Source organism: Papaver somniferum, chromosome 6 (genome assembly GCF_003573695.1).
Source record: "Papaver somniferum cultivar HN1 chromosome 6, ASM357369v1, whole genome shotgun sequence".
NCBI classification, from domain to species: domain Eukaryota; kingdom Viridiplantae; phylum Streptophyta; class Magnoliopsida; order Ranunculales; family Papaveraceae; genus Papaver; species Papaver somniferum.
The window spans coordinates 38,758,924-38,774,896 of NC_039363.1; the positions used below are offsets into that span (position 1 = coordinate 38,758,924).

Below are 15,973 nucleotides of genomic sequence, written 5' to 3' on the forward strand. Positions count from 1 at the left end.
CCAATATAGCCTAAGTCACTCAGAACAATCTAACACTTGTTGGATGATAGGATACTCAGTGGTGGTTGGTCTAGTATTGGAAGATCTTTCATGGGCAAACATAGTTATATTGAGATCACCAATTAGAACCCATGGAAGACCCACTGATTGCCCAATACTATTAATGTGATTCCATTGTTATATTTTCTCATCATGGTACGTGGAACCATAGAGAAAAGTAGAGAGGAGTTCTGGTTTACTTGGATCAGAAGAGATCATAATGTGTGATCATCTTATCCGTAGATTGAAGAATGCTAAGAGTAAAACCACTCTTCCATAAAAGAGGAATACGTCCAGAGAGACCCCTAGAAGGGCATATCCAAAGATTAGGATAGTCGAATCTCTTTAGGTATTGTCTCCTGTGACAGTGTTGTACCATATGTTTGGGCTCTCCATTTTAGGCTCAAAGTTGCTGGCTCTCTTTCTATTCTCATTGTCCTCCTTAGCTACCTCATCTGTAGTGTCTCCAGTATACATGCTTCCCCTTTTCTTCTTTGAGCTGTTAGGATTAGTTTCTCGAGTTTCCTTTTCCTCAAAAGTGCTTAGCAGGTTCTGGTCTTTTGATACTTGGTGGCCTCATGATTTTGCATATCATTTCCTAGATGGGCAGGAGCAGCATTCTCAAAGCCTGGTGGGATTGATGGTGGACTTTTCTTTGGAGTGATTTTATTGTTTCAGGCTGCTTTCTTGATCAAGTGGGCTTTGATGATTCTTCTAGTTGTTTTGTTTGTGTCTTTGTTACCACATTTTGAGCTGAAGAACATCCCACATCAAACAGCAATTCCTTTTCACTTTCTTCATAGTGTCTTTTGTTTGGAATGTTAACCTGTTCTCCGACAAAATACAATGAAAAACTGGAGAAATAGTGATAAAAGATACGGCACATTTCCTTTTCCTATATTGTGAAAACTATAGCTGACAATCTTACAAAAACCTCATTGACAGCCAACCGTAGTCTTATGTACTTGAAGATAAACAATTACACACAACATCTAAGTTCGCACATTTGGTTCTCAAATTCAGACATAGATAGTGATGTATACACCCAATGAACATCTGAAGCCACGCCCAAAATTAAAATAAATAATGCACTATGGCCTTCACTGGAGGATTTGGCTGCCATAGTCGGTGTTAAATTTGTCATATCGTGGAGCATGAAGGTGAGCCGATGGCCTTGTATTTATCAATGCTGTCTCGATATCTTCGGGTCTGATTGGACCAATCACTGGCAACTCTGCACACAACCGACAACAGTGACTCGGTAATTATTTTTTCTCCAAAGAAAAACATTTTGACTAAATACCAAATGATCATATGTAAAAAAGAAAATCCAGCTGTCATTGTGTGAAGGCGAGGTTAGCTCTTGCCCTTTGGTGATAATGATGTCAGTTACTTAGAATCATCCTCAACCCTGTGGTTTGGGGGAAAACATCGCTTCCCCCTAGAATTATGGCTGATGGCTCTGTATTAGCAGGGGAGGGAAGGGGAGGGAAGTGGCAAGGTTGAAAAGAAAGACAATTAAATTTTGGCTATATACTTATCAAACAACACCTAATTCCAATGACAGCTTCAAAATTACTTTATTCAGCATTCCTACTGTTAAAGAATGTAAAACAAAACGTAGTCGGTACTCACCCTCCTCAGGTACCACCTCTTCCTTGTTCTCTAGCTCCTTCATTACCCGTCTCAGGGGTTGCATAGCTGCTTCTTTGCATACTAAGCGGATATCTGAACCGGAATAGCCTTCAGTCTTTTCAATCAACAGGTCATACGGAAGATCTTCTGCTTCACACACTGCTGGCAACAGCTCCTCGAACATGGCTTTTCTCGCCTCTGGTTCCGGAAGAGGTACGAGGATCTAGTTTAATGCAAGGTAAAGGAAGAATCTCGTGCCCCCTTATTTATCAGTATACTTTTATTTATTTGGCCAAAGAATACAAAACAATGAGATACCCGACCACATACCATGACACAGTACTAAAACCAGATTAGGTGCAATTGGTCATATTAGTATCTAGGTTGGTTGCTCTTGCAATGAATAAAATATAATAGCTCCTTAGTGTGAGCTGTTGTTTAGTTTCAGATACCTAGCATCAACTTTGTGACGAAGTACATCATATTATGGTTTAAAAGCCACATAAAACCCGTGAACACAAAGGTTGAGATACCATATAGAATACTGAATGTGCATATACACAACCAAAAGGATACACGTTTTTCCAAACGTCGAAGCACAGCTGCATCCAGCTCCCAAGGAAGATTTGTTGCCGCCAAAACAAAAACAAGTTCATCTGTCTTGGTCAAACCATCCATCTGCAGTCTAATTGAAGTGCTCCAATGAGAAACAATATATATCACATTGGGTTCAACTTCCAAAAGCATTTTAACGAATAGAGTAGGAATCACTATTGAGATGAGAAGCAATGTGGTTGAAGTTTCTCAAATAGTCAAATGGCTGAATGTATAGCTCTAATGAAACTTAAATTCACCTGAACAAGTAGCTCAGTTTTCAGGCGTCGACTTGCTTCGTGCTCACTGCGTCCCTCACCTCGCTGACTAATGATTGCATCAATTTCATCAAGAAATATGGTTGATGGAGCGTGGTGCCTTGCAAGTTCAAATAATACTTTTACTAATTTTTCCGAGTCACCTGCAATTTCACATAGATTAAAGGAATCAAACAAGAAATCCAGTTTCCAATATGAGAGCTTGTGCTAGAACATACTATTAGAGAATGTGAAAAGTGACATATGAGATATGAGAAAACATAATATTAAGAGAATAAGTAAACAAATGTGCCGTACCACGCCATTTGCTGACAATGGATGAAGCAGAGATGTTAAAAAAAGTAGTCCCACATTCAGTTGCAACAGCCTTGGCAAGCATAGTCTGTGGTACACAAGTAGATTGCTATCAGAAGTGGAAATAAGATTTAAATACAGCATACATTGTGTACATAATACTTGAATCCTTTACCCTGCAACAAAGAAAAAAGCCTCTGTTGTTGAACTTAGGTAATGTTACATGATTTACAAATACCCAAAAGGAACATATAGCTCAAAATTTCCCTTTTGCAGTATTTACTCACCTTACAGAGATAGAAAATAAAATAGACAAAAAAAATAATAAAAAAAAAAAATTAACAGAATTTGGTAAAGAACATAAAGGTTTCTAGCTAACCTTCCCAGTTCCTGGAGGGCCAAAGAGCAGAATACCTTTCCACGGTGATAGAAGACCAGTGAAATACCTAAAATATGAGGAGAAGAGTTTACAAATGCAATTTAAAGATTTCAGTTATCTTAACTTCATCTGGCCAGACTGTCTCCATAACCCAAAAAATTAAGAAAATACAATTGAGAGGTACATGAACTTCAAAGAAGTTTGATGATAAAAGGATAAAAAGGGTAAATTGGGATGAGGAGAGGTTGTTTCCTCATACCTTTGCCATTTTAGCTTCTTCAATTATGGAACATATCTAGAGAAAAGTTACGGAGGAGTATCACTAGTAAACAAATTTTGAGTTTTAATTTTAAGGAAATCTAGCTCTCACTGCGTATTTCTATTGTTAGTACAGTCTACAGCATAGTTCTCTACTAAATTCCATGAATCTCTCACGAAAAATTCAAAGTCCTTGGATAAAAAATGTTGATTCACGAGTATAATGAGACAGTTCACATAAATTCCATGATCCTGCAAAAGATTCAACCAACGTCCAGCACCCAAGGGTGGTATCATTGCAACAATAATATAATTTACCCACCCAGTGGAAATATACAACATTAATCTACGAGATGACTCAGGAGAAAGACCACAAGAACCCGTCATTACAAGGGTTGCCGTTTTCTGATCCCATCATCACAAGCCAATTCAAAACCATCAGATGGAGAAAAGATGTTGTCTTTTGAATATATTTACTATCTTTTCACAACCACATGGAGGTCAGTCTAGAGATTGATTTATGCAACGATGTTAGCTATGCTCCTCGAGTTTGGAACACCTTACAGAATTCTAGCCATTCATCAAACTCACGATTTGAAGTGTCATCAAATGATGAACAAAAGTTATCAGTAATACTGATGCTCATAAATGCTTAAAACATTAGTTTAGTAGAGTTAAAAGTATCAGCATTATCTAACATCTGGTGTAGCCGGTCTCAAAATAGAGGTTCTCCGCTATATCCAGGCCGAGGAGGAACAAGCTAGTTGCCAAAGTTATCAAAGTCTTTCCAATATAGACCCTCTGTATTTCTAAAATACCCTTCCACCAACTGCTAATTCAATGTAAACTGATATTTTTCCATGTTTGCTATATATATGTCAATATAAGAGGTGCAGGTAGAATTTAGAACATCAGCACATCAAAGACGATTAGTGAAATCAAGGACTATCTATTTTGTGTCACTCTTTTGTTAGATGGGAATAGAACAGAATACAAAAATGTACTCACACAGGACACCAGATATCAGCAATGCAATTTGCAGTCAACCACATAATAAAGATTATACCTTTCTGGCTGCAGCTAACTAGTTAAGTCTTTACAAAATTAGGAGAACTTTATTTCTATATAGCATGATGCAGTAGATACTTACTTAGGATACTTAATTGGCATTACAACTGCTTCCTTAAGAAGACGTTTTGCATTCTCTAACCCCTTGATGCTTTCCCATTTCACATCTGGGTTTCCACGGATAATATCCCTGAAGAAAACGCGGAGAAAGTAAAGCACAAATAACACACTACCATTACAGGTTTAGATTGAAATTGCAGTACATTAGGCCCTTGATAAGTAAAGATGAAAAAAGTAATGTAAGATTAACTTTACCTACTTAAACTCTCAGCCAAGTTTCGCATTTCTACAGACTCAAACGGCGGAAACAGTGATTTCTTCCTGCATAAACCATTTTGGTATAAGTTTTCAGATGGTGATCATATATTATCAGTCTAAATTACAGAATTCCGTATTCTTCTATACTGTAGAGCGCCAAAAAGTAAATGCCGCCGTAGAGTTCATAAATGAAGGAAATGTGTATGCAGCAAAGATGTTTCTGTTATATCCACAGAAATCACTGCAAACATGGTCCTAAATCCTAGCCATTCAGGTGATGAAAAACCTTGAAACACAAGAGTGGCTGCATCTCCTCTCTAGTTGAAGCGAGACTTACCACATGCATTAAAAGCTACCAAATAAGAACAACTACACTAAGAATTGACACTCTTAAGGAACAGATGGGGGTATACATCAACTTTTGTGGCAGTTATCTTGGTTAATCAAGTGATTTACAATTTTACACAATTTATGATATCTTTCACTTGAGTAGGTGAAGTAGCCTGTATTCATACTATATGTCAGAGTAATTTTCGTTTTTGTTGAGAAGGAAATATGAACGCCTTTGCTGTAAGTATCGGATAAAACTATATAGATCTAAGTCTAACCCAGGTTCACTTGAACAATAAATCATAGTCAACCAATTGTAAAAGTTGATTCATTTTCCAGCACAAATCAAAATTAGCAGAGAATTAGTTATCTAGATAAGAGAGCATTTTCATACGGTTTATCACTGATTCCCCCATTAGCAATTCCATTAGTATTTGAAAGGTTCCTCTGCCCCTAAAACATAAAAAACAACAAAGTGTATCAAAACCACTTCATCTCTTGGATGGGATAACAAAAATCATGACTTGGATTTGTGAAAAGCCACACACCTGAAGCCTATATTGCTCGTAGATAGCCAGGTCAGATGTATTCTGTGCATGTCCATTCCCATTCATTGAAGAATTTTCATAACCATTTGGTGCATTAGTAATTTGATTATGTTCATCATCTTTCTTGACAGGTTCCTTTTTTCTTCCAAACTTTGCATCATAAGACAGTTTAAAATCCTTCAGAATCAAGACATAATTCCCTTTAGAATACAGATTCATAGCAACTAAAATCTTGCTGACATAATATTCCCACAGAATTACATTAGCTAAGTCATGTTTCATGGAACATTAGAGCTAATTTTCACGAATTTAACATCAAAAAATCTGGAAGTATATATAAAAAAAGAAAATAGCACCGCGAGATCAAATTGAATTCTACTTTGACAGAATTCACAGTAGTAGTACCTGAAATGACCATCGAGTAATAGAAGGTTCATCTGCCATTGCTAGAGAGAGAGAGAGAAAGAGAGATCTGAAAGTTTCTTTCTTTCTCTCTATCTCTCTGGTGTTGTAGAGACAGATAGGAAAGAAGAAGAAGAAGAAGAAGAAGAAGAAGAAGAAGAAGAAGAAGAGTTATTGAAACTAAATAATTGAGAGAGATCTTAAAAATTTGTGGTTGACGGGGGAATCTCCATCACACTAAGAACATGTGCATTTGATCGACCAAATTACAATATTTATTTTTTTAATTCTTCTACAAACTCCAACAGTTCCGCTACTTCAAGGAAAAACATAAAAATCATTTCAACTAGAAAGTACACGAAGCAACTCTCTAGTACTGTGAGCATTTACACTCGCTTTACACCAGTTAAGTAGGTTGCGACATGTTATGATGGTGTCTTTTGCTCTTTCCTTTGTCACCCCACCCTCGATTCATAGGGCTGTAAATGGATACCTGTCACACCTTCAAATGGCCCAGACAAATTTTCTGTACAGGCGTAATCCGGTAACACAGTAGTTCTGTGAATAAAGTTTCACCCACCTGCACTTCAGCCTTATAAGTTTACACCAATGCAAACAACCAACTCAACAATTCTAAAGCGGAAGTTTTTTACCTTCTTTCTCTTCACTTATCTTCTCAAATGCACCCCATAATACATTAAAACATTGCCATACTTTGTCAACAACAATCAGCCAACCAAAAACACTTAAAACATGACACAATCACTTCATTTAATTGCATCAAAGGGAAGAAATACAAAACTTACCCACTTAGGGACTTGCACAAACTTGTTCACCTTGAACCAAGCCTTAACCTTACAAAAACTCTCTTCTTTTGAGTCCCACAATACCCAAATATCCGCTATCTGTTTCATTTGTACTACACATTTTAGGATATTGTCCGCCATATCGGATATCGATATTGGTATCGGATATTTATAATGGATGCTTACCTAATAACGAAACAGATAAGGTTTTGTTGATATCCGACTGATAATTATATGATATCTGATAGTAAAGATATATATGTAATTTCACTAGTATGGTATATAAAGACTTTAGGAGTTCCGGAGTTAGGTTTTCTAGCTTAAGAACAGACACTCCTCTCTAAATCATACTATAAACTCGTTTGTTACGAAGAGTATAGTTATGGCACTGAAGAATCAGATTACTCAAAGACAATTTTGGAGCTAGATTCTTGTATTCTCATATTATATTAGATCATCACTTTTCGATTCTAAATCTCAAACTGATTTTTCTCAAGGAATAAATCTAAATCTGACTGCTTATTACTCATTTCTTATTGAATACTCAAAGGAATTCTTCAGATTAAGCTATGTAGCATCTTTAGATGCATCTTCGAGGGACTCAATGGCATCTACTACTCTACTAAGGATTTACGGTCGTTAAGAACATATGCCGAGGATAATATATGTTATCCTTTACTAAGATAGTTCTTGTCACATTGCTACTGCCTTTACATTAGAAGCCAATGTGGTCCAAGATAATCTTGCAATAATGTGTATGGAGTCAGTAGAGTCTGCCGATACAACAAGGTAGCCGAATCTAGAGGTGTAAAATGTGCTGGCAAAGCACAGTTCAATTCACGAAGTCACATGCTTAATGTTTCGTGTGTTGTGTTATGTTGTGATGTGTCAGAGATTCAGTCGTGTTGTGACGTGTTAAAAGGCGTGTAACGTTATCTTATGTTGTGCTGTGACAGAAAAATAATTGTCATGTGTGATGCTGTGCTAGCACACCTATTACTTAATAGTGAACCCAAACATTCAAATCTTGTTAGAGAAGGTTTTTCTTGAACATGGTTTAAAGTTTGTTTTGACTCGAGTTAAGTTTCTATTCAACTTGCGCTAAGTAGTCAACTTAAATCATGAACTAATCAATTAAGGATAGTTTTCAGATACCTATCTTGAGGAATCACAAAGTCTAAGACAAAGAGAACTTTGTATAACAAAAAAGAAAAATCAGAAACCATAACTATTGATGTGATTGTAGAAGTGGTACATAGTAATTCGTTACTCGGGCTTGTTAAGATCCCTGATTTAGACCTAATTTGATTTAAACTAGCAAATAAATAAAAGATGATAACAATACTAAGAGAAATTCGAACTCAGAATTCCACCATAAATCATATTTGAGTGATGGATTTATCGATTCTTAACAATCTTAAACCTTTTATAGACTTTATTTCTTTGACAAAAGTAGATTTCTAAAAATATCAATTGTATTAGAAGCATGGTGCATCACCATCAAACAAAATCACAACTACTTAGTGAAAATCATAAATCAATTAAAATAAGTGAAAAAAGTCATAAAAAATCAATAATAGTTACCAAACAATTGTGAAATATTGGTCATAGTGATGGGATTTAGCTCCTCATAGTAAACACTCTTTCAGATTATAAAAATACAGCTCAAAAGTGCTTACAAAGAAGAAAAGATGATGAAAAGATAAATCGGCGAAACTGCAACTTATTTTTCTTCAAATTTCCCTCTCTTCTTCAAGTGTCTTTCCCCCAACTCCTATTTATACCCAGCATAAAAAGACGAGGGTACCAAAATACACCACAATCTTTTAATTTATCCACCTATAAGTCCTTTACCGAATGTGATCGTCTATGGACAACGTCGAGAAAATACAGCTAATTCGGTTCACACTTCGTGTGGTCGTCTATGGGTACGAGATCGAGAAAATATAACAACAAGATCACTTGTATGATTGACTATGGATACAAGATCGAGACGATATAACAACAAAGTGTGTACTTGATAATAGGTTCGGTAATAACCGAAACTCTATATGATCAATATCAAGTATTATATAGTTAATGTACTTGTGTATTTTACTTAATTATAATAACAATTATAATGCAGAAAACAAAGTAAAAGACACCGCAAGATTTTGTTAACGAGGCAACTGCAAATGCAGAAAAACCCTCGGACCTTGTCCAGTTTGAATACTCTCATAATTAAGCCGCTATACAAAATCCAGTACCAACTTCGTATAGTTGAAACCAAGCAGACTATCCCTATCTACTTAGTTCCCTCAGTATACCTGTGTCTTCGACTTCTAGAGTCACGCACGTGAATAACAAGTCCTTTGGATCGTATTCCAAACAACAAAGGAAGAATCTGTTTGGTAACCACTCTAATCAATCTTGCTAAACATATTTGATGAGTCATTGACAAAGGCTCTTCTGTTTAATCGAGAAACTATAAAGCGATGTCGATCTCACACAACTAATCAATCAGATCTATCAAATATAAATTGATTCTAGTTGGATCCCAGCAGATCAAGGTTTGTGCACTAAATCCACAAGATACGAAAACTAATTAGAATTATTTTTCATCTTCAAATCTTCTATTGCCTTCAAATACATGCACAACAACACTTAAATCCTCTTGTGATCAATCACGCACAGAACGAAGTCTATTAACAATGGATTATCACAAGATGTCTTTAGATCCGAAGATGGTTCTAAAGATCCCGTCGATACTTTGATCTACTCTGAGTGAATCTTATATCAAAATAGAAGATTCTCAAGAATAAACAAACTAGGTGCAATAAAAGTTTCAACAACTGTTAGTCAATAAAATAAATAATCGAAAACTAATAACATTGTAATTATCTAGTTTCCCACTAACGGTACTCGTAGAGCTTCTTGATCACACAGAAGTCTTTAAACGTACGGTCGTAAGATATTTCACCTAATTAGGGTATTTTCCTCTCCGAATAGATGGCTCCACCATAAACAACAAGAAATGAAGTTGCCAGGCTCTTAGGATAGTTTGCAAGAAATTCAAACTCAAGTATTTATAGACCAAGGTTGTTTGGAAAACAAGGAAATTTGAAACCGAAAATATTCTCAAGATATGCATTAAAGTACCTAATTTCAGTTTTCCTATTTCCACTTAAATGCCAAACCTATATTTCCGAGAACTCTCATAGAAAACTTCTATTATTAGTCTAACACATTAACTAATAATATTTTCCAGGGGATATGCTTTAATTACTGGTAATTAAAACATATATGATGAAAATCATAATTAAATGCTTTTCAATTTTTCGTACCATGGATCACCTTGAGTATCAAGGAATATCTTTGAACAATAATTGATAAGAGTTACGTACATGTTCAAATATGTTGACATCTATAAGTTTCTTAGCAAACCCTAATTCCAAGCTTCACACGAAACTTACAGAGATATGTAAATATTGGAAACTCGGTTTTGCTTCTTGGGATAGGTTGTACCAACCTCACAATGTAAGTTGTGATCGGTTATACCATGTTTCCCAAACCAGGTTGTGACCGGCTACACCTTGCTTCCCAGAGGTAGCTTGTGATCGGTTACACCTTACTTCCTAAGTTAGCTTGTGATCGGTTACACCTTGCTTCCCAAAGATAGCTTGTGATTCGATTACAATTAACTTCCCAATGCATCTTGTGACCGGTTATACCTTGGTTCCAAAAGTAAGTAATGACCGTTTTACAACTTGCATTCCAATATAACTTATGATCGGTCACAACTAGATTTGCAATGAAGCTCATGACCGATTGCAACAAACTATATTATATAGGCTATGACCGGTTATACCATAAATCTCAACAAGTTAAGATAGGTTCTATCAAAGTCATATTTCATTGGTCATTCAAATGATATTCAAAGAATAGCAAGACCAATTATGATTTTCCTTTCGATTATGAAAACAAGTTCATACATCTACTTCCTTAAACTAATATAAAAATACATAGTTTTCTAGGATGAAATCATACCTATATAATGAACAGATAATAAAATAACTATATACAATAGATTATGTTGATGTCGTACTTACGAAGTTCCAAAAGATAAGCGTTCATACTTCGTAATATGTTTTCCTTGACACTGTGATCATACCATTATGACCAGGTCACATCACTAGAGTATTATATACAATATATATAGCTTCGCATGTTATGTTTTCAATACAGAATACTTCTACATTCTTCAGGTCTTCGGAGTAATACTTGTACGTCTCAACATTCCTAGACTATTTTTAGTCTAACCTAAATGAAGTTTACTCTAGTGTTTAATAAAGAGACTCTAGATGGGTTTTAATACTAAAATATGACAACCAAACTTGACATACCAACGCTTGGTGAGTTCAAGCGAGCTATGCTCTAACACAGCACCTCTTATCTTCTCGAATATCTCCTTCCATAACTCCAAAAAAAAAAATTAGTGGAAAATATCTCTGGGAATCATTTTTATTTTATTTTTCACAATGTTTCCTTCTCCAACTTGAACTCGCTGTTAGATAAATCAAATCTTGGAAAGATATTCGCTCTTATTACACGGGATATTCTCTTCTGTTATACAGGATATTCTCTCTTATTACACAGGAAATCTTTCTTTGCTTAAGTAAAATTCCCATAAAAATTCATTTTCGAAAGGAATGAGAAGGGGTGCCACTTATCAAAGACGTGGGTGCCTTTAGTAATTTTCAGGGTGACTATCACTTTTTGAGCCAATTTGTCAACAAAAATTTATTTCCCGAAAATACATGTAAAACACATAATACACTATAATAAGTACAAAAATGAGCATTAACAATACATATATGATTGAGACAAATCAGACATAAAAATTTGTCTATCAACTATCAAGGTAAAGATAGTCGTACCTAGCTTCACGAATCCCTAAGTGAAGTATTTAAGTCCACACATAATTATGTTTCTCATAGAAAACCTACGTCAACAGAGGACGAATCTAGCAATCAACTAGCACACAAAGTGTCAGGATTGAATTTTTCAGTTTAATAAGTGTCTCTATTTATAGATGTTCAATACTGAGGGTTTCTTAGAGTTCAAGCTAAGATAAGTTGAGATTCAAGCAAACACTTTTTCTATATAGATGAAACTCCAATTAGCGTTTCACGTAAGCATGTGAGAAGTTTTTCTTGAAATCACATATAAGAATATACATAGTGGCCCGGTACGTGAACCGTGTATAATGATTGTTCTTGGCAAATATGCGAACTAATAAGAAATATCGTGGTTCATTTATGAACTTAAGATTTTAATCATGATCCACATACACAAGGTGTTTTAGTGGTCATAGATGTCTTAGAGGTATTTATGAGAGTCATAGTAATGCTAAACATATTCTGAAAGATAAGTCTTTGAGCATCAGCTAATATTCACTAAGACCATTGGTGAAACGGTTCGTGAACTATTAGGCAGTTCATGAATTCAGGGCGCTACGGTTTGTGAACTCAGATGTCAATGGTTCATAAACTAGGTTCGCCAACCGTTAGGCCTTTCACCAACTTCAGATCACCATGGTTCGTGAACCGGGTTGGTGAAATGTCCCATTATGGACTTACGATTTGCGAACCAATATTCCAAAAACTCATATATATATATATGGTTTGTGAGATGGTTCGCCAACCTACCATGAGTCCAAATTAGAGTAGTTTCGAATTTCTCTCTTTGATGTTTTAAACCTTCCCAAACGTCATTGATACAAATATCACTGCTTGGGTCCATATGACACAAAAATATTTCTTTGAATAATAAATTGTTTCGAACTAAGATTACTTAGAACCAATGAACATCCATTGCTTGAATCATATCACGAGTTGTACAAGGCAAGATTGACTCGAAATTTCTTGTTTGCAATAAATCTACTAGAAGTCATACGACATAGTCTCATAAAGATAGAATGGTCAAGATTGTGAGTAAATAGAATGGTTCAGTCTTCACATAGATTGTTGATGAAGATCTCCAAATTTCTTCGCGAGGGTTATTCATTGATGTCTGATACTCAATTACCAACTTCTATACCTAGTCCGAGACTTGACTTAGTAGACTAGAAATCAAGATATAGTTTTGTTCATCTTACATTGGCAACAAGATTGAGATATCAAAACTTGTGAGTTCGACCGAGCAGTGCTCTAACAATCTCCCCTTTTGTCAATTTTAGTGACAAAACTGCTCAATACGTATGGATTCAATATAAAATGATCTTTCAACTCAAAATCCACTATGCTTGATTCCTTGGTTATTCAACATCGTATTGAATTCTTTGTACTTCAAGTTCTTCTATGGTTTTGTATGTGTTCGTTAAACACCTTTGTTGTTGACGATCTGTCGTGATAGTTCTCTTGGGTGTACAGAGACATAGATTTCTCCCAACTTATGAGAATACTCTAAAGAGCTTTATTATAATGAAAATCACTTTAATCAATGGTTGTTATCCAGAAACATAGTATTGTTACCTTCCTCAAAGTTCGGTTGCACCACAACTTTTAAGAAATACTATGGTGATATGTTCTCCCGTTAGTTAATACTTACTTCTTTTGCAAAATAGGTAAAAACTATAGACTATGATCCACTCCCCCTTATATAATGGTCTAAATTAAGAAAAAGAGTATCAAGACTAGAGAACACATACCAGCTTTTAGTTTAGATGATTTCACCAAGTAAACTCGACATCTTCATCAAGGAGATATATAGGTACAAGCATTTCCTACAATTATGCATCCACTCTACCCACAAAGATATGACGATTAAGCACAAGTTCAAAAAGAACTCTCCCCTATTTGATGTCATTCCCGAAAGAACAACATAAACGACCTTAATATAATCACAAGAGAAGCATTTTCTTGGACATTAAAAAATTTGCTTGCTAGTTACAAACAAATTAGATTTGTATCCCAATATTTTTCTCTCTTCTCGCCAGTTACGATCAAAGAAAATAAAAATAACGATCTTAATGTTAGAGGCACTAAGACATAAGATTTTCGTGAGAAAAATAATGATCGACAAAAATTATTATTTAGGCCAGTTATGAACAAAGAGGACAATTTATGCAATATAACTCAACATAAGAATTATAACTTTCATATCCATGTATGGATGTAGAGGTTCACCACTCCCTGACGGTTATGCATTCAAGGAGGAAAGCAAATTCTTAGAGAACATCTTGTGGAGTCCCTAGCAGTATATTAACAAAGTTTAACCGTGGAGAGATTAAAACTGCAATTCTCAAAATAGTTTACTCCTATGTTAACAAGAGTTAAGAGTTTAACCTAAGAAAACATATGAGATATGCTTTCTAATCACCAGAAATATGATAACAAAGAACAAATCTCACAAAATAAGCAATATGCATATATAATCCATAAAGATAAAGTATCGCGGGTCATCTTCCAAAATTAAATTAAATTAAATTAAACTTTAAAGGTGTAAGATGATAGTATTTGGAATAGATAACGTAACACATAAAAACTACTCCAAAAGATAATGTTCCTCCTTAAACTAACAATAATTTCCTAAAAGGAGTTAACTAGTAAAAATAAAAGAAGATAGTTAAAAATATCTTATACTGGAGTTGTAGGGGGTGTAATCTTCAACATCTATGTATGCTTTTAATTCTTCCCCAATCAGAGTCAACCTGGATTCAAGGTTCTCGATCCCGTCTTCAATTCTTTTGGAGGAATATTTCACATCTTATTTAAACTCATTAAGATGGAAGCTTGACAGATCATTACAAGGTGTGGCAACAACCTTGTCTTGACTATAGAGTAGATATCAAAATATTCAAAGCGAATCTATTAGTAGGGAACTGTATTGTCCAGTAGTTATCTTCTTCCGAAGTTATACTGGAAGAAGACAACATGATTGGAGGCTTCTTCGATGCAAGAAATTCTTTGAATGAATGAGAGGAGGCTTCTCCCTTTTTATAACCTTCTTAAGTCCATGAATTATTTTCATCCAAATTACGGAACCGTGGTGCATCATCTAATAAAATTCTTGTCGAAAGACATACACTTTTTTTTATCTTTTTAACCTTTCTCTAACCAGTGTTTGAAAAGATTCAAACTTCTAAACTCTAAAAGTAGACCTTTTATGGTAAACAAAATATCCGGAGAAAAGCATTATTAATTTTATATATCAACGTAATGAAGAGAATTTTTATCAGTACATATAGTAAAAACTCCATATATTAATAGTCTTGGGACTTCACAAAATTACTAATATATGGAGTTTATTAATATAGGGAGGTATACCAAAAGAAAAATGACTTTTTTGCTAATTCAAAATATGAAATGACAATGGATACGGATGTATTCCTTAAGCATCCAAATGAGCAACAAGTCGTATATACTTTAATCGAAGAACGATGAAATTAGATGGAGATAATCCTAATGATTATAATACAGAGATACCAAATGTTTCATGCCAAGAAGCGTTAAACATGCTCGACAAGTTGTAAATATTTTGACTTCAACAAGAATGTGTTCACAGTGATGAGGTCTTACGCATCCGCAGATCAAAAGATGCGATAAGAATCCAAAAATTTACATCCTTTTCTCAAACAACTATAGATAAGTATTTTGCTTCATCTTAAATTTTGATGTAAAAAGATCTGTAACGTTTCCAATAGTGACTTATATGGAAGTAAATTTCTTATGACGGGATTAGAAAAACTATTAATACTAAAATGTGGAGGTTATTACTATTTACAACTGGCTCAAGTTGGAATTTTGATATTTTATTAATATATAGAGTTTATTAATATATGGAGTTCTTACTGTACCTTTCGTAACTTCTGTAGATAATCTCATGGATCTTGTTCTCGTCTCTTTCTTATGAGTCAGATAAGCAAGGAGAGTATCACATAAGTAAACAAGACATGTTGATACTCACATCCAGTCATTCCATTTTTAGACTTAAACGTTGTGATTACACCAAGTCAAAATATGACTTACTTCATGGTGTAAGGAA

General features: G+C 34.9%; 1 protein-coding gene across 2 annotated transcripts; it reads right to left on the bottom strand.

Moving 5' to 3' along the window:
• Positions 1–902: 902 nt before the first annotated feature.
• LOC113287347 (katanin p60 ATPase-containing subunit A-like 2) lies at positions 903–6,475 on the bottom strand. 2 transcript variants are annotated; one of them, XM_026536081.1, is made up of 11 exons: positions 6,147–6,475; positions 5,742–5,891; positions 5,588–5,646; positions 4,861–4,926; positions 4,628–4,735; positions 3,220–3,286; positions 2,844–2,928; positions 2,529–2,689; positions 2,251–2,352; positions 1,675–1,897; positions 903–1,273 (listed from the first exon to the last, which is right to left on the bottom strand). In XM_026536081.1, the coding sequence occupies exons 1-11, from the start codon at positions 6,183–6,185 to the stop codon at positions 1,140–1,142; spliced, it is 1,194 nt and encodes a 397-aa protein (XP_026391866.1). In that variant the 5' UTR covers positions 6,186–6,475; the 3' UTR covers positions 903–1,139. The 2 variants fall into 2 exon arrangements, with proteins under 2 accessions (XP_026391866.1, XP_026391865.1); XM_026536080.1 differs by having other exon boundaries at positions 5,742–5,918; positions 6,147–6,473.
• Positions 6,476–15,973: the final 9,498 nt, after the last annotated feature.

Excerpts from the sequence above, each read along its gene's own strand:
- LOC113287347 (XM_026536080.1), bottom strand. The coding sequence starts at position 6,185 with ATGGCAGATGAACCTTCTATTACTCGATGGTCATTTCAG. Across the intron at positions 2,690-2,843 it reads CATTGTCAGCAAATGGCGTG|GTGACTCGGAAAAATTAGTA; the intron begins GTACGGCACATT and ends GTGAAATTGCAG. Across the intron at positions 1,898-2,250 it reads TTCGACGTTTGGAAAAACGT|ATCCTCGTACCTCTTCCGGA; the intron begins GTATCCTTTTGG and ends GCATTAAACTAG.